This window comes from Chenopodium album, chromosome 23 (assembly GCF_948465745.1).
Source record: "Chenopodium album chromosome 23, dcCheAlbu1.1, whole genome shotgun sequence".
Classification (NCBI taxonomy): domain Eukaryota; kingdom Viridiplantae; phylum Streptophyta; class Magnoliopsida; order Caryophyllales; family Amaranthaceae; genus Chenopodium; species Chenopodium album.
The window spans coordinates 31,788,993-31,808,799 of record NC_137856.1 but is presented as its reverse complement, the minus strand read 5'-3'; the positions used below and the strand labels follow the sequence as shown (position 1 = coordinate 31,808,799).

General features: G+C 33.2%; 1 protein-coding gene across 2 annotated transcripts; it reads right to left on the bottom strand.

Annotated features, from left to right (window-relative positions):
- Positions 1-8,057: 8,057 nt before the first annotated feature.
- On the bottom strand, positions 8,058-17,713 carry LOC145609644 (TNF receptor-associated factor homolog 1a-like). 2 transcript variants are annotated; one of them, XM_081665094.1, is made up of 13 exons: positions 17,580-17,713; positions 16,865-17,098; positions 15,226-15,337; positions 14,595-14,683; positions 14,420-14,488; positions 14,202-14,331; positions 13,834-13,992; positions 12,539-12,887; positions 11,665-11,777; positions 11,433-11,580; positions 10,337-10,806; positions 10,057-10,261; positions 8,058-9,646 (listed from the first exon to the last, which is right to left on the bottom strand). In XM_081665094.1, the coding sequence occupies exons 2-13, from the start codon at positions 17,043-17,045 to the stop codon at positions 8,222-8,224; spliced, it is 3,450 nt and encodes a 1,149-aa protein (XP_081521220.1). In that variant the 5' UTR covers positions 17,046-17,098; positions 17,580-17,713; the 3' UTR covers positions 8,058-8,221. The 2 variants fall into 2 exon arrangements, with proteins under 2 accessions (XP_081521220.1, XP_081521221.1); XM_081665095.1 differs by having other exon boundaries at positions 8,058-9,643.
- Positions 17,714-19,807: the final 2,094 nt, after the last annotated feature.

Below are 19,807 nucleotides of genomic sequence, written 5' to 3'. Positions count from 1 at the left end.
ATATTTTTCAAATTCACATGTCTATCCATTAGTGGACCATTATAGTCACTTTAATCATTGATGCGATCTTTTCCTATACAAAATTTATGTAACCTTATGATGTAGCACTCCTTCGTCTTTAAAGCTCTATCCACTAGAAATTGTGTCTTATTGCCAATTCCATAGCTTGCAAGTTGATGAGCCAGCAATAGCATTGCATGTTCTTTTCCGCCCCTTGTGATAATGAAGTCCTAATATTCCATCAGACTAACAATGCAACATCATTAATTACCGCTGATAGTTCATGATGAGGACTACTTCCAAATGTATTACTACCTCCGTTTCTTATTATGTGCACCAAAATGATACGGAGTATAATTTGCATTGTGAATTGTGATGCACAAGTTTCAACCTTAAGCTTAGCTTTACGGCTCTAGTCTCTTAGCATACTGCAGTTCTGTTGAAAGTTGAGTGATAGCGTTATAGCTAACCCAACTGTGATACCATATGGCTCTAGTCTCTTAGACTTGCTGAATATTCTGTCCTATCCACTTTTATATCCGGATTTTTAACACTTCCACCGGATAAAAATGTTAGTTTAATTTGCATTGCATAAGGAAAAAGAAGAGGCTACATTTCGAATTGGCTATATACAGTGCACGGAAGATAATTGAAGATTTCAGAAGATGGAAGATTTGTTTTCCATCCAAACATGATTTTCCATCATCTGTAAAAAAGATGTAATAAATTACAGAGCTATTTCATGAGAACTGGAATAATATTCCTGTCTTCTGCAGCCAATTTTGCAGGCATAACTAATATGGCTGAAATTTGGCATGCTCACTCAAATCACAAACTTAAAAACCCAATTAAAACAATATGCTAATTTGCTAACTGTGTTATTTAAGGGTGTTTATTTGTCCCAACAAATATGAAATAACCCAGTCTTGGCACATGTAAATTTTTTTTCGGATTTTTCACCATATGAAATAATTATCCAAATTAACACTCAGGGATATGGTGAATTTTTGTAACAATTTAAGGGTATATGATAAATTTGAAAGATTTAATGGGTATTGAATTTTTTTTTTTAACCATTTCATATGATCCATTCTGATTTCTGAATAGATTGATACAGTTGATTAATTTGATGAAAACCTAAATTAATTTGAAATTTATGTCTTTTGTATGATAAAGATCGAGTCTTTATCAAATGTATAGCAGGTGTCTAATGGAATTGGAACAAAAATTAAGGTTTTGAGAGACGATACATGCGGCTGCGTTTATACTACAGTCAGATAAGTATAGCATCCACCCACAAATTAAGATTGAGAATTGAGATTAACAATTCAACTGATAACATTATATTCAAATTTTAATTTAAACTGGGCCATTACAGTATGTTTGGAGTTTGAACGAATCAGATCAAATACTAACATATCAACATTCAACAATCCCTTAGCCCATCTAGCCCGAATTTATATGGGCTGCTTCCACCTTTTCACTTTCACTCTGCTTTCTGGATCAACCTTATTTCTTCACTTTTCTACTGTTAAGCATGTCAATTTGGGTCAACAGGTCAGGTTCAAGTAAAATTTTGGATTATTTAGTTCTAGTGGTTCGGATTGTTTGGGTAAGATTATTTGCTCAAATTGGGTTGATTTTGGATCATTTGGGTCGGGTTAAATTTAGGTTTTCTCTCAGTAACTCAGGTTTCGGGTCAGGAATTTACGAGTAGTCTCATATCATTCTAATTAACTTCTAATATTACATAAATTTTTTTATCATAGATCATTATTCGTATGATCGTAGTAGATACCAGTAATATATTTGGGAAGTGGTATTGATTACGACAAGTATATAATAATAGAATCTTACAAGACAAAAACATATTTAGCAAGATTACGAACTAAAACATGCATCTCATTATCAGGGTCAAACAGTTACACGGATATACCATTATGGTAGTAAATGCATTAATGTGGTTTTTTTTTTTTTTTTTTATCATTGTTCATTACTCGTATTATATATTTATATAATCTTCGTATTATATTTGGAAAGTGGTATTGATTACGACTAGTATTGAATAATACTATCCTACAACAAAAAAATTAAAAAATGAAAAAACACATTTTGCAAGATTACAACATAATTTATACGGAGTTGTCAGAGTATATCTCATTATCACTTATCATACGAGTAGTTACCAAACACTTACATAGATACACCGTTTCAGTAGTAAATACTCTATATAAACACCCTTACTATTTAACAAGTACAACTGTACAAGTATATTCTAGATATACAAAACTTATTTTGTTGAGTAAATACATTAATCGTATAGCAAAACCAACAAAGTGTTGGCTCACTTGATAAGGTTCTTACCTCATATCCTATAAGTTTGGGGTTTGAATTCCATCAAGTGAGGATACTTGGAGGGTAAGGATTCTCTTACCCTCGCTCTCATCTACTCCCAAATGTTTGGGCCATAAATACTTGACCAAAAAACCGTAAGCATTAAGGTGTAGTTAGAGTCTTCCTAACCTTTAAAAAAATTTTTAAAAAGTAAAAAACCGTATAGCAAAATCAGGAGTAAGGGCCTGTTCTCATTGACTGAACTCAGCTGACTGAAATGAACTGAACTGGATATTTTATAAGAGAAGGAAATTAGGAGCTGAACTGAACTGAATTTATCAGAGATGAATTGAACTGAACTAAAAATAATCGTATAAGAACAGGCCTTAAGAGTGCTCACTTAATCTATGACTTGACTAAGCCATGGTTATCAGTTTGCTCCCAAAACTTAAGATGTGTACGCTCAGGCTTGCATGTAACGACCTTAGAAATTTAGCAAGTGCCTTCCGACGACTTTGCTTCAATTGTCAAACTATGGACGCAATATTCTATTCACCAATACACCATTTACCTTTGTTCATTATCAAACTATTTTATTATTATTTGCACATAAGTCATCCCCAACATTTATTTCCTTGTCAAACAAGTCCTGCATAATTTGAGGGAACCACTTATTTTATACAGTACCAAGTATATTACAATTTTGAACACAAAAAAAGTAGTAATATACTTACTAAGGGCCTGTTCACATTTACTTAATTTCAGTTCAGTTCACTTCAGTTCAGCTCCAATCAGTTCAGTTCAGTTCAGTTCAGATCTTAATTTTCCTCACACATAAAATATTCATTTCAGCTCAGTTCAGTTCAGCTCCAATCAATTCAGTTTAGTTCAGTTCAGCTCCAATCAGTTCAGTTCAGTTTAGCTCAGTTCAGTAAATATGAACAGGCCTGAAGTGGTTAAAAAAAAAAAGTACTCCCTTCCTTGCTGAAAGTTCGACTCATTTTGCATTTATGCGGTCTCCAATAAACATTTATGACCGTGAATATCTTTAGATATGAACGTGTAAAAATTATAAAAAGTTGATATTTGAAACTTTTTCAATAAGGTGAATCTAATAGATCTTACATGCTAATTTATTTCTATTGAATAAATCATAAACTATAGTCAAATTAATTAATTTTTTACCACGTGAATAGTAAGTGAGTCGAAATTTCAGAAACAGAGGTAGTGTATTACAATATTGATTTAGCGACATAACCAAAAGTCCATTTCAGCACCTCGATCTAATTCTACGTATATTAGGTATTTGTCAAAATAATTTATTTTAATCATATCTAAAGTGCTGAATTGAATATGAGTTGCCAAGAAGCAGAGTTGACATACAATTTATCTTAATCTAAAAACGACATTAGGACACTATATGACCATACCTTTCATACGTTGATACTTGATATGTATAGAATGAATTGACTTTCTTGTATACATACTTTTTGAGCAAAACATACAAAAATAATTGATCATTTTATTAGTAGTTTTAGGTAAAGTTCATATACAATAAAATTATTTGGTACTTCTATATAATCAAAATTAATTAAATTATTGTTGTTTTATTAGTAGTTTTAGGTAAAGTTCATTATATTTCACCTTGTTTATATCAAATTAAAATTATCTTTACTGATTAAACCTTTCTTTATTGACTTTTTATTGTATTTGTTCTTTGAATTAACTAATTTTACTGATAAAAATGATCAGAATTTTTTTTTAGCAATAAATAAATGATGATTTGGCCTAAAAAGAGTAGAGTAGCATTGTTTGTTTATGGACTAGGATTTTCATTAAAAAAACAAAATTGCATGTAGTTTGATTATAGGAGATGGAGTAATAACCAGTTCAAAGTGATTGACCAATAACTGAGTCAAACAAAGAATCCTTCTTGCCCAAGTCCTTTGAAATAAACCGTTGAATAATACACACAACTAAAACAGCGTTAAATTCGTTCATTGATCACGTTAACTAATACTAACACCTCTCGTCATATCTTTTATATATATATACAATCATATACCACAATTGTATCATATCATTTCTAAGTAGCCCATCTAACAACAAACAACCATCAACAAAGTAATTAAGTTCTTACCAAAAAGATTTATTTACGTTTATTAACAACTCTTTAAATCATATATAATACGTCTCATATAGTCATATTATTCTTATACGAGTATATATAAGTATTATTGATCGATCATGGGTTTAAAATTAAGCATGAGATCTTTGTTCGTTATAAGTTGCATTTTATGTGTTCTTTTGGCAAATATTCAAGGTGGAGTTGCCATTAGACACTTTCGCGGTGAGGAATGGCTGGCGAAGAGTGATATGATGTCGTCGTTGTTCTTCCAGTTGCTGCCAAAAGGGGCGTCGCCACACTCAGGAAGCTCTTCATGCTCGTACATCCCTGGAGGCAAGGGCCCCCACTGCTAAGCTAGCTAGTTTTAAGTGGCCTTGTATCATCTGCATGCCATTGCATGCACCCATTATTTCATGTAATTACAAAGACAGTTAGCTAGCTAACACAACATACACATAAACTAGGATATGATAAATGTGCATTAATGTATAGAGTGCAACATTTTGTAGTTTTAATTTATTTTTTAATTTCTTCATAACAATTCATTTATACATAACTTGTTGGTACGGAATAATTATAAGCAATAAAATTTACGGCCTCTTAAATAAGAGGTACCTTGTATAATTTTTAAAAAAAAGTGTAGAAATAATATTTCACCTTTCTTAAGTAGTCTTAAGTTGGTAGAGTATTGCAAAGGTTTAGTACGTACATGCAATAGCACTTGTGTTTCATCAAACATTGCTTGATCGATGAGTTGATACAAATTAAACCTAAACATACTATTCCTAAAACTAAATTGAACAAATGCTACCGTAAATGAGTTATTCTCCTTCTCGATCTATCTAATTCACGTTAACATGACATGTATGTTAGTATGTATGTGACATTTTAAATGTTGATCGACTTCATCCCCTCAAATGAAATAGGGTTAAGTCAAGACTCGAACAGTTGAACATACAAGGTTATGAGTTCTTATTGGAAAAGTAAATGAACATATAATTTTATTGTTCCTTTATTGAACTAACCATGCAACCTATAACGTCATGTATCTACAAAAGAACTTGTAGAAACTTAAAGATTATTTTTTGTAGTTATAATTACACTCAGCCTATCATCAATTATAATTTTGGTTATATAAATTTAAAGATTATTTATTATTAAAATTATCCAATAATTGTGGTTTGAACATTTTTATTTACTGCCTTAAAAGTTTATTATATGTATGTCAATACGTATATAATGTCACTTATGCTATACTGAGTTGAACGGCAACTAATTTTTCAAACACGCATTTTTCAAGGTCTCAACTTACATATTAGAGTATATCTTAGCTAAGAAAAATCAATTCTTCCAAAAACCATAATTCTAACAAGTAGATCAGATCCTACGTACTTATGTCAATAATAGTGTGCAATAATTGTCATAACACTCACTAGTTATTCACTGATCGAGTAAGGTTTACTAGTACACAATTTTTGAAATGACCAAATTTTAAGTATGTAAAAGTGTGACATCAAGTGGATCATGTTATGTCAAATAGCTTAAGTCATTACTCATTATATATGTCAATGAAATTCAATTCAATTGATTCATTCCAACACCAAAACCAAGTTAGGTTAGTTGTTTCTGACTGCCATTAATAATATGTGATCGAACCCAATTAAGCAGCAGGTCAATTGAGCAGTTGACCATTCCATCAGGATTCAGGACCCTCAAATGGTCATTTATGAAACAAAATCATCATGTACTAGTGTAGTAGTATAAGATGCCAAACCAAAGCTCTTTTAATTAGCGAGCTTCATAGTATTACAAAGATCATTTGTGGCATTATTTGCTAATTGAATTGGCCTAATATCCATTACATCATTTTTATTTATGCACAATGATCGACCTCTATACTGAAGTACTTCCTTACTTCCTAGTTCCTACTTCATAACATTACTTTACTATTTGTTAGGCCCTATTTAGTGTATAGCTCATGGGCCGATGTTATGAGCTCTAATCTCTATAGGTTGTATATATACTTGTGCTTGTGCATACTTCAGTAGAAAGACACAACACTATTCTCTCTATTCTTGACATGGTATATGAGCCAAAACAATTCTAAATACCTGTAATAATATGAGAAAAGTAACTGCTACATCGCCTCTTATTTTTAATCGCTATTGAAAAAAAATGAAATATGACTCCTACTCCATATGTTTCCTTGATTCTTTGATATCCGTCCTACACTGTCCTTAATTCTTTAGCTTTTAATGATGTATTATATTGTGTTTAATATTTTGTCATATAATGTAGGAGCTAATAATACTACATAATAAATAAAGTATATTAGTATATACATGTAAAATAATAAACAAATGTGATGTACAAAAAAACTAATTGTAATATTAATTTGTCTATCACTCCAAAGGAATTAATATGTAAGACATGGGCATGGGACCTAGCGGGAGGCAGAACACTAACACCATCGCCAGCATGCAATATTATCAACTTTAGTAACGTAACTTTCTCTCTAAATTGTTTACATATACGAGCAATTAATATTATCCACTATATTTGTTTTGGAAGTATGCTCAAGTGCACAACTGATAATTTGATGTAGTAAATGCTGAAATTATTATGGAGTACTCCGTAGAAGTTTAATTTGATGTACAGGTATTAGAGGTACATCATTGACCTTGTTGCTAATTTAATTTTAAGGAAAATGCTATATGTAGCCATAAGAATTATAAATAAGAAGTTAAAAGAGAAAAGTATTAGAGAAATATTTATTTATTAATTACACTGATTTTCGTGTGATTTTATCATGTATTTGAGTATTTCTAAACTAAATAGGAAAAGATATTTGATGCTTATTTGTATCCCTAATGGCTATATACAGCGTTACCCTTATTTTAATTGCTCCTAAAGTCCTAATTCTAACTAGGCAATAGTTATAGGCATGCATGCTCACTAGTGTATATATTGATTCCAAATTTTCAATATATAATAGGTTGAATAGGTCAAATACATACAATATATTTTTTTTTCTTTTTTTTAAAAAAAATATACATGCAATATTTAATTAAATGTTTTCAAAGATATGTAAAGATTATTCTTGGATGCGTATTTTTAATGGTGTCCGTTTAAAGAAATATACATGCAATATTTAATTAAATGTTTTCAAAGATATGTAAAGATTATTCTTGGATGCGTATTTTTAATGGTGTCCATTGACGGTCTTAACTTCGTATTGTATTAATTTTTATTTTCTTATAATTTTATATAATTGTAATTATGAAACAATAGTATTTTGGATCAACTTGTGTCAAAAAAAGATATATATATAGTATTTTGGATCAACATATCAAGTCAAATCTCACAAAATACCATGACTATTGTTTTTAACCTGTGTCATGTGTCTATCAAATCTTAATGAACACCTCCCTACAGCTTTTAACCTGACTAATAAGCTCGCAACTCTGCTTAGATAGCATTGAAATTCTAGGGATAAAATTAACGAAATGTGGCGTTTTGAAAAGTTCTAATAGACACATGACACGCTCACAAGCAGAAGCCATACGGACAGAAGATCAGGTTGCGTCGCAAAAAATGACCAGAAACAAAAGAACAAAAGCCTCGTGTATCAACTAAAAACTGAAAGCAAATAAGCCAGCATCACTCTTTACAGAATGTTGTTTCTCAGGATTACAACCACCCGATTCCAAGACCAAATTCCCTTCATTACTTATTACAAATGTTATCTAAAATGGCCTTTTAATGTCCATTGGAAGGCCGGAACATAGCGTAATTATTATTTACGCCACATGTCATATTTGAGTACTCTGGAATATTATAAGAGTAGCCATCCACCCCTGAATTCCTCATGCTTAGCAAGGACAGATCAGGACCCACCAACTGCCACTGGTTTGGCACTAAACTATCAACCTGACCATTCATATAAGGCATAGGATTACCTTGAGGGATGAACTCTCTGACTGAATCATAAGGACTGCCGGCACCATAATCCTGCTGGAAGCCATCATCAGGGTAACTCCTAGATCTATCAAACCTACAAGAGCTGCCCAGAGATCCTGCTTCGCTCAATAGGCTCATATCAGTAGAGTAACTCAACTGCCGATTGAAAAGGGTGGGACCACTGCCAAGACCCTGGAAACCTGTGTTCCCATGTGAAGTCCTACCAATAACCTGCTCATCATCAAGAAGATCATTGATGATGTCGAGGTGGGGAAATTCATCGGCCAATGCAGTCTGGACCAAACGACCGGAAGTACCAGCTGGCAGTTCCGAGGGGAAGAATTCACGGGGTACACTGTTCATGGGTCGATATAAATCGAAATTTGGTGTATCATTAAGCATTGATTGAGAATCATACATCAATCTTCTGTTAATATCTCTCTGGGGGCTCCCCGTCCATTGCTGACCAAGAGCCTCATCCTGATGATTAGCAGTAAAAGACATGCTTGAACTTACACCATTAGGTTCCATCCTTTCAGAAGCCTGAGAGAGATATACAGGGTTGGATAATAAAGAATGCTGGTGAGAGAATGCAGTTGATGTGTTCACCCCTGAACTTGCTAGCTGAGATGGATGCGTGAAACCACCAGAGCTTGCACTAAATGAGTTACCCATAATGGCATTCCTATAGGACTGTGGAACGTAGGGATGGGCTGATGCTGGGGAAGGGTCTGGACCCAGGCGTCCAGCAGCACTACTTGAACGGGACAACAATGGAGCGCTTGAAGCAGCTGCTTGCACCATGGAAACAACTGGGGCAGCTGATAGGGTCCCAGGGATAAGAGGAGCACTTGATGGCCTTGACAATCCTGCAACCTGCTGTCCAGTAAGCTTCTCAGCCGGTTTAAGAGTGGTAGCCTTTGTCAAATCGGGTTTTGATGCAGATGCTGTATAGTATGATGTCATCAAAGTTGCCCTGTCAGTTTGTTGATGCCCATTTGAGGATGTTTTCATAGATGTAACCACATCAGTATGAGGACCAATTTTCAAGCTAGAATTTGGCTTAACTGCCGGTGCAGGAGTTGTATTTCTGGGAGGGCAATTTGATGACTGTGGTGCCACTGCCACTCTTTCCTGGGAGAGTACTGTGTCAATATGATCTTTATGCTCCTTATTGTCCTTCTTACTTGGCTTTCTCTGCGGTAACACAACATCATCTTCCTGCTAAACCAAACAAACCATTTTGGGCAATAGCCATGAAACTTAGATAAATAAAAGATTCAAGTTCGCAACTTATGTAAAGTATGGTGTTTGGAAGAACCAAACATAATACAGATATGAAGAAATCCTACAAAATAGTTTTGCACAGAAACCCAATCACAACACGACACAAGCCAAGTCTTCTTTAGTGAAATTCTGAGAATTACAATACCATTTACCATATAGCCAAACTCTTCTGAATGCAATAACGGTCTCAACATCAACCAGGAAAACAAACATCACAACAACCAGGGCATAGCATAACAGTCTCATCCAAAAATGTCAAGTAATAAGCAAATGGATCATAGAAAGGAAAAAAATGGTGAGATAAATCAGATTAAACAGCAAGAATATAACAATACAATTGTACTCACTTTTTTTACTGAATTCAGCTCTGGCCACTTTGTCCTATCTTGCAAGGAAGTGACAGCACCCTCAGACTCGTTGAATTCAACTGCTTTGCGACTTGGTGAAGCATCATTACAGAAAACAGCTTCAGTTGGTTCAGATGGCCAAATATCTACCTCATTTCCACCACTAAATTCCTCAGATGATCCCTTTCCTTGATGCATCTTTCCTCTACAAAACCAAATCTCATAGTCAAAAAATGGATCACAATTGCTCTAAGATAGGTAATGGCCAGATTTTATTTACCTTGATGGTGATTTCTGGCTATTATAATTTGTAAAGGAATTTGATCTGTATGATCCATTTATTACAATGGAAGGAGCAGAATCAGTAGAGCAAGTGGAGGAACTATCATCCATTATAGATGAGCTCCTCTTATCTGCTACTCCATTTTGCACCGTTGATATACTGCTTACTTCACTACCACTGGCTTCTGCAGGAGGGTGAATCTCTGATGTGTCTGTGTCCCAGTTAACAGGACTTGCATCTCTATCTTCTGAATCAAGCCGTAGCATGTCCACAGCACATTCCACAGAATCAGACACATCAGACACATAGTCAAGTGTATCATTCTTGTCAGTCACAGTTTCGGGCTCTACCAGGCCTTTCCCTGCAGCAGTCAAATCTTCAAGCAGATGTTTCTCTTGTGCTGTGACAACAGGTTTATCATCCTTCAATTTGTCCTTTCCTTTGCGATTATTTCTCTTCTGTTTGGCCTTTTGTTCAAAAATAAAACACAACAATTAGAACCTTAGTCCAGCTTGGCAATTGTTTAAACATATGTCTACATAAAGTATAAAACATTTGAGGATCGCCAAACTCCCTCAGTCCACAAATAATCATCCTATATTCCATTTGAGGATGTCCACAAATTATCTTACTGTTACTTAAATGGAAAATTTTCTTAACCCATGTAAAGTGAACCCCTTCACTAATTCTCTTTCTCTCACATGCTCAACCCAAACCCTTCTAAATTCCTTAACTAGTGTGCTAAAGCCTAGCAGAATATTTTTCATGGACAGAGAGAGTATATAATTTTAAAATAAAATAAAAATATAATGTAAAAAAACACTCAGTGTTAAAACAAACAGACAATATTCAACCTTAAGGAATGGACAGTATGTTATCTAAATGATATTTTAGTTCTTTGCAAATTAGCACTGATGCAAATGAAGAAGTCATCCCGTTATATCACTTGACCTTGACAGTAATTAAATTTCTTAGCACTAATGCAGATGGAACCAATGTTACAAGCAGTCAAGCAGTCCCTTAGACAATTTCCCACTTTTGTTGCTAAATTACTCTGAGCATCAGATTACTGAATGTCACAAAAAATAGCAACCTGTTTTTTCTTCGACTTTTTGTCTTTCTCACCGGCACCTCGCTTTGCTTTCTCACTCTCAGCTAGCCCTGCAGCCTCCTCTTCACGGATGAGCTCTTCTTGTCTCTTTAGTGCAACAGCCTCCTGGTAGGCCACTTCAATTTTGTTGCTGTAATGTAAAGAATGTATTAGGAACAGTTATGCCACAAAAAAAGACATTTAGTAAGATGAGCAACTTTAAAAAGGTTTTGACCTGAAAATATGGGCGAGTACAAAAATTTCCACTGTCCTTCTGCCTAATTCCGTCAAACGCCTTTCATCACGCTCGATTGAGTCCTTATTGGAATCCTCTCCACTACCTCCATCCTAAGCAAAGCACTAGATGTGTCAATTTATTCAAACAACTATTACACAGATATGGATTCTCGCTAAAATGAAGGGAAACGAACAAGTAATACAAGGGGTCAAGGGATTGAAAATATCCTCCATCCTCCAAAGCAATAAACATTATTAAGGTCCAAAAGTGATAAAATAAATAAATAATAATAATACTATAATAATAATAAAATTTATAATTAAAAAAAATAATAAAATAAAAAAAATAGTATTGTATAATGCTCAATACTATTCAAGTATTATGAGCTGGTACCATATTGCAATAAACATAACACAGTAGCAGTGCTCAAAGAAGGCCACAGCAAAAATCACCAAATTATCAGCAACATGCTGTCACCTAAATTGCAGTAGTCGAAACTTATCATTGAAAACAACAAAATACTTTTACTCTTGTAGTTATCATACTTCGAATATTTAAACTAAAAATAAAATAAAAAATAACACAACTACACATTATATATAAATAAGGCAGCAAATATATTTTCTTAGACAATAACTGTAATGATTCCTTGCACATATGAATAGGACCTGAAATAGAAAATGAAAAGTAGCATACACAAGAATCCAATGGTCGGTGCTTTTAAAACCAAATAATATAGGAAAAACAAGCCACAATTTTAGTTCAACAAATTTATATGAAAGCTACAGTGGAAGCAAAAAAAACGACCAGGTACACAAATATGCTGACCCTTAATACACGGAGAAAGAACCAAGTCTTAAATACAACTCACCTTTGTGCGGTTCTGAGGACCCTTGTCATCCTTTGGAGGCAAGGGCTCCATGGCAGCCCTCTCAAGAAGTAATAGGACATCATCTACCAAAATGAAAACATCCTTTTCTACTCTAACAATTGGAGCAGGTGTATCCTCACCCTCTATCAATTTTCCCTTTCCTTTTTTGCCCTTGCTTTGACCTTCAAGAGCTTTTAGCCCACTGTACAATGAGTCCATAACTAAAGTAGATGTGACTTCTTTCTCTATGAAAAAATGTTTCACAACAACTTTTAATATCATCTCCTTCTTTTCCCTCGACATGCGACGCCTAGTATTTTGATCCATTCCTAGCCAAAATGCACAAAAGCTGCAAGAACAATAACCGATTAAAAATTTGCATAGCAATAAATAGAAAAGATATTCATTAACATTTTTATAAAAGAAGATAACATATATACACATATAATACACAATTCACAAGAGAGATAAAATCCTTTAAATTTTGGAATGCAATTATTACTTCAGATATACATATACTTCCTCCATTTCACTAAAATTGCAGCACTTTGACTTAGGCACTACTCACATGCTATGCTTTGACTAAATTTTATGATTTATGGTTAAGGAAAAATATAAACATGTGGGCCCTTGTTAGATTTGCCAATAATTTTTCATTGATAGTATATTAAATATTGATATAATGCATTTGCAAGCTTGAATGAAACGTTTTACAATTTTAGTGAAACGGAGGAAGTGCGTACATGTGTGTGTTTTAAAAAAAAAAAAAAAAGTAAACAATAATCATCTACATAATTAAAAAAAAATTAAAAAAAAAAATTAAAAAAAGGAAAGGAACAATGAAACTTAAAAAGGAAGCGGATGCATGGGTATGGTGGAAATGTTACCCAGACTCTACAAATCACCTAAAGTACCCATGTCGGATCCTCAACAATCCAAAGTAGGTATTAATACATTGACAGTCCAATTTGGGCCATAAAAATCATGAACTATTCTTTTTTTAAAAAGTAAAATAAAAATAAATTCATTAATTAAAAAGAAAAAAAAAACAAGTTGGACACTTAGACACATACCCATGTCAGATATAGTACCCAAGTCAGGGTGGAAACATGTAGGAACAACAATGTACATAAACTTTTTATTCCAATCAGTATAAGAATATAGTAACAGAAAAGAACAAGAAGATCTACCATGAACTGACTGTTTGACAGACGGATAAATATCATGTCAACATAGCTGTTTAACAATGCAGTCGGCAATGACAAAGATTGAGTTCATAGATATAGAAACACTACCTTGACCACCTAGCTTTGTCCTCTATCAACTTTCCCAGCTTCCCTCTTCTCTCTTCAACAAAACGCCGACATATTTGCTCAACATTGGTCAAGTACACCCGAACAAGTTCTCTTCTATAATTACAATCAAGACAACGAAATGGCCGATCTGCTTTCTCCCTACAAGCAAAAGCCAAATCAGCAATACGATAACTTCACGTGTTTTGATGAATCCAGCTTGATTAGGTGTGCAACACAGACCACTAAACAGCAAGTTGATGTCAAAGTAAAACATGGCTATCAAATAATAGTTCAATATGCTAATGGACATCAAGCTGTGAAACATTTCTCTAAAATTCAATCTAGTAAGCAACCAATAAGAAAACTACCTGATAACTTGAACTTGAGCCTTAATAACAAGCGCATCTTCTTCCACAAAACCATCTGACACTTTAGATAAATCCATAAATTTCTTCCACCCCCAATCATGCTCTTTTTTCCAGAAACGGTGTAATGTATCTGCGGTATTTATATGCAAATCATATTAACATCAGAGAAACCATTCAAGAACACATCCAAAGACCAAGACACGTTTTCAATTACTGACCAGAATATTTTGATTTTTTTGGGTCTTTATTCACCACAGCAATGGTGAATTGAGCAAAATGGCTCCATCCTGCTCACCAAAAAGGAGAAACAGTTAGGTGGACAGAGCTTTGAAATCAGTAAAGTAGAAGGGAAGTCAAGGCCATGCATAATGTAACTGGACAAATGAAACAAACCTGGAAGAAGCTTATCATGGTTTGCTACACAAAGAAACAAAGAAAGGTGATTACACACATCACAGCCCTGGGGGTAGATCAAAATGTACCTGCCAAAAGCAGAAGCAACATTATAACAGAAAACTAAAATCACTGAATGCAGCCCCCAAATGCTAACAACTATAATTTCATTAACCTAAAATGCAGTAACGTTAATAAAATGAACATCAATTTACATGGACACAATCAAAACTTCTTTAACCAAGCGAAACTTCATATAGGCTTGTATAGTGCAAAGTACAAACAAATACCTTCAGCAATCATCCTATCAGCAATCACATTAGTATGGAGTTTATATGGACTGTGTACTCCATAATTCATGAAGGCACATGCAAATTAATTGCTCCTAAGAAATCAAAACATAAATTGACACAAGGATGCACAGGGATAAACACAGAGACATTGAAAAGGATTTTACATGGGACAGTGGAAAGCATCAAAAGAAGGTAGAGGTAATATGTTACACAAAATAAAATTAATATAAAAGACGAACCTTGACCTTCACAGAGCATACAAGAAATATGACAATAAGGGAGAAGGAAAAAAAATAAGGTAACAAATATAGCAAGGCAATACTACAAAAGTAACTAACCACTTGTAGCCACCAACTTCAAAAGCATTACTTCGAAGCTCTCTCTTGTTGATTGTCGAAAAACTATCAATCTTCCATGTGTACTTACCATACAGATCAACAGGTTTTGGCCCTGCAAGAAAAGAAACAAGGATCTCAAGTCATCTAAACTGGGGTAAATGTGATCAGAAAAGCACAAGGATGACCTTGCCAATACATATGCCAATAGAAAGAACATGCCTGTACATACGTCAAAAGGAAGACCACATCAAGACAATCATTCAAAAGGACCACAGGAAGACCACGCCAACTCAGAGAGGAGTTAATAAAGAGAGAAATAGATATCATAAGCAAGATGTAAGCATAAAATTCCAAAAGAACAAATGCTCAGTAGGAAAAACACACTAAAGAGAAACCAGTAATGGAAACACTGACCACTCGCAAGAACTACCAATGATCCAGCTATGCAGGATACAAAGTAGTTCATATATAAGCAGACAAACCCTAACCAGTTTAAAGATGGATAAACCAAAAGCTGTGTGCACACTACACAACAGTTTCCACAGCAATATTATGTGATCCATTACAGCTTGAATCCATAAAAGTCAAAAACTTCCCAGTGAGAGTTTTATAATCAAAACATATTATCAAACCACTAAACGAATTTAATACTTCCTCCGTTTCTTTATTATTGCAACACACCTTCTTGAATCTTGGCACACTATATGAGGAAGACAATAGAGAGGTAAATGAACGAATCAATCTAAGACATTTAAACCATAAGACCTTAACACTTTTTTTTATTGATGTTAAAATTATTATGATTAAGTTGTCCATTCACTTAGTCTAATATTTTCTTAAAAGGATTGCCAAGCTGGTGTGTTATAACTATAATGAAACGGAAGAAATACTTTTTAAAATGTCTCCATATTACACCGGAGTTGCAATTTACCATACATTCAAGACCCCTATTTCTTGATAAAATATCAAAATTCAAGTTCTTTTAAAATTTATAATCAGTTACGAGACATGACAGACTTACTAGGTTCAAAAAAATCCACTTATAGGCAACTGAAGTTTGGTATTTGAATTTACAAGGTTGTTTGTGACTTTGAAGATCCATAGGAAGGGAAAACAAGATTATAGCTAGGGAAAAGGTTTTCCAAAAATTTCTTGAGTTTTCGGCTTCAAAAAAGGGGATATACTACCTTTTGAGAGTTTCCGCTAATCTTAGGTACTCACAATTGAATATACCACATACAGATACAATTTTTCAGCTTTCCGTGATCATATCTTAAAAATGTTCCTTTGATAAGACAACATTATATATAACGAGACATGAAAGACAACATCTCCCATATGCTTGGCGATATACTCAGAAGTGGTAGTTGAGTAACATTTATAATTAAAAGACGAGAACAGAGCACTTCTTAAAAGTATCTTAGGCAAATCAATTCCTTTTTCACAGCAACTCTTTAATAAATCAGAATGTCACTCCATCGAGCAAACTATTTGCAGAAAAATTTCTGTATCCTTAGCATCCTTTGCAAAAACCATGTAAAGCGCAATCATAGATTCCTTCTTAACTTGCTTAAGCAGTGACGAAAAAACTTAAAACAGCAGTAATAAGCAGTGGTGGAGTAAAATGAACCAAAATTACCTCCATCATCATCACTGCCATCAATATCCCAATACGGAGGTGAAGTCGAAGGGGTGCCATTCTCAACCTGATCGGAAGACCGACATTCAACCAATGCATCACTTGACTGGCAGCGTTGCGCACTCGACAATCTCTCCAACGACCTTCCACAAGCAGATTCCTCAGTCATAGTTGCAGACATAAATAAACCGAAACCGAAAACTCCGCCAACTACACCCTATTCAGCTCCTCCCACTGTAACAATACAAATTCAATATCATAACAACAACGAAAAACTTCTGCATGTACACTGAAAGATACAGCACAAATTGAAAACAAAAGTATAAACAGTAATCAACAAATTCAGCAACAAGTACAGTTATAAAATTAATCAATAACATCAAACATCCATGAATTAATACCAAAGAACAAATTATGAACAACAATTAAAAAAAAAAAAAAAAAATGGAACCCAAAAACCCTAACCGAATTAAACCTAACAGTTCCGTCAACCCAAAATGAATTGAGTAAAGAAGCAAAGAAAATCAAAATCAAGTAAGAAATTAAAGAGGATCCTAATCCCAAAAACTCAAAAACCCTAACTACAACTTGAAGTGAAAAATGAAAAATCAAATAGAAATGAATGAATAAAATTGGGGGTTAAAGAGAAAATTAGACATAGAAATCGGACAAGAAAAGTGTTAGTGTAAGAATAGATCGATTGAATAAGACGAACCTGAAACGTTTCAGACGAAAAAGTTTAATTGGACAAATTTTTAGGGAATTTTATTTCAAAGGAAGGAGAGAGAAAGATAGACAGGAGAAAATATGTAAGAGAGAGAATTTGGGGATTTGAGGTCGAAGGTGCAGCTGCTCAAACCCGAGAACTTATTTTATGTGTTTTTCACTTTTTTTTTTTTTTTTTTTAAATTTAATTGGCTTGATTTGTCTTCATGACTAAATATTTTTAGGGTAAAATGTAATGGAGGTGCTTTTATAAGAAGTGGAAAAATGGCTTATAATGAAATTATGGTAAGATTTTCATTAAATTAACCTGTCTTAAATCTTAATAATTGATGGTTAATTTTTTTGTCGAAAAATAAATTGATAATTAATTGTAAGAAAATGTAAGGTAAGTAAAGTATATGTCTAAGAGCAACTTCAATGGCAAGCTAATCATCAAATTAGCTTGTCATGCCACTTAAGCTTTCAAGCTAATAATCTTTGTAGCTAGTTTGAGCCCCAATGGCTAGCTATTAGCTTACTATTTAAATTATCAATTTATTATTTTTATCTTAATTACTAATTGACTTTTAGCATTTTCTTTCTGGCAAGTTGTTTTCAAGCAAATTAGCTTGGCAAAGCAAATTTGCTTGACTAAGCTAATTACATATTTTTGTTCCAATGGTCAAGCTAATAGCTAGGGATTATTTAAAATTGCAAGCAAGTCCCTGGCTACAACCATTGGAGTTGCTCTAAGTGACAATGGGTGATTTGGTTCACTTATTTTTTAATTTTCATTTATATAAACGTACTAAAGTACATTCAATGTAGTGCTCTATATTAGCATTTGGGCATTTAAATTTAAATTATGACTAAATGTTCTCCTTCTCGTAGTTAAATTTGTCATTCGCTATCTATTAATATTTTGCTTACAAATAAAAGAGAATGTTATGGCTGGTTGGTAAGGCACTTATTGTGAATTTTTTTTTTTATATATAATTTCCTTTCCATACAAATATTTATATACTTCAGTCTTTCTATAAGCTTCGTAACTTTTTGGGCCTAACATGATATACCTTATTGCACACTTATGTTTTTGTTAATTTACTTGCATGGTAAATAAAATATCATTGGAGAAAGAAAGTTTGTTATAAAAAAACTGCAAGTATCAACCTTAAGATTCTAATTATAATAAGTATGAAATTATTTTTCTTAAATCATACTTTCTCCGTTCTTTATTACTTGACCCGCTTTGACTTTTACAATTCACCACCCCTCCCTTGACCGTCTTTTGTGAATAATATGTAAGAAAAAATATATTCTTGTATGATCTTTTTGGATTTGTCTCAATAAGTACTATCATGATGTATAATTTTTATAATTTTTACTTATGAAGAATTTAAGTTATTGATCGTTAAAGTTTTGCATTGGTAAAAGTGCTAAAAGAAACAGGTCAAGTAAAAAATAACAAAGGAAGTATATATACAGTATAGTCCCTTACTCCCTTTACTTGATGATTCAGTGAACAACTTCCCATCTTTGATCCCTCCATTTTTCTATTTATAATTTCTTTGTCTGATATATTTTTTGCATTTTTAATGCAAAATAATACGTAAGATATCTCATAATTAAAATGTCATTAAACATTAATAGAAGTAAAATATTTATAAAATTTAAATCAAAACTAATTTAACAAATCATATTGAAAAAGTTACAATATTATAGGAGTACTAATTCAACACAAGTCCTTTTGGCGCATTTTGTCCTCACCCATGTGCACCATGGGAAAACACCCATCTTAAGATTACTCCCAGCCAAGCACGCTTAACTAAAAAGTACCTTAGCATATGAGTTTTCTAAAAAAAATATGCATCTTGTTAGTATGAGTAGTATATTAATTTTATTTAAAGCAAATCATAAGGGGTATTACAAAAATTATGCAAAACCATAAACGTGATGATTTATAGTTAAGGAAACTTAAAATTTATATGATCTTGTTAAATTTGTTTGCATTTGTATTTTTACCAAAAAAAAGGAAAATTTGCCAAAAAAAAAAAAAAAAAAAAAACACTCTTTAAAAGCACCATTTTGGGGAAAAAAAAAAACTTCTCAAAAGCTTTTTCGTTAAAAAAAAACCAACATGTTCTTTTAATTACTGTCTAATTTCCTCCTATTTCTTTTAACAACCATCTAACCCTCCTACTCATTTAATAATGAAATTTAATTTAGTGAAAAAAAAAA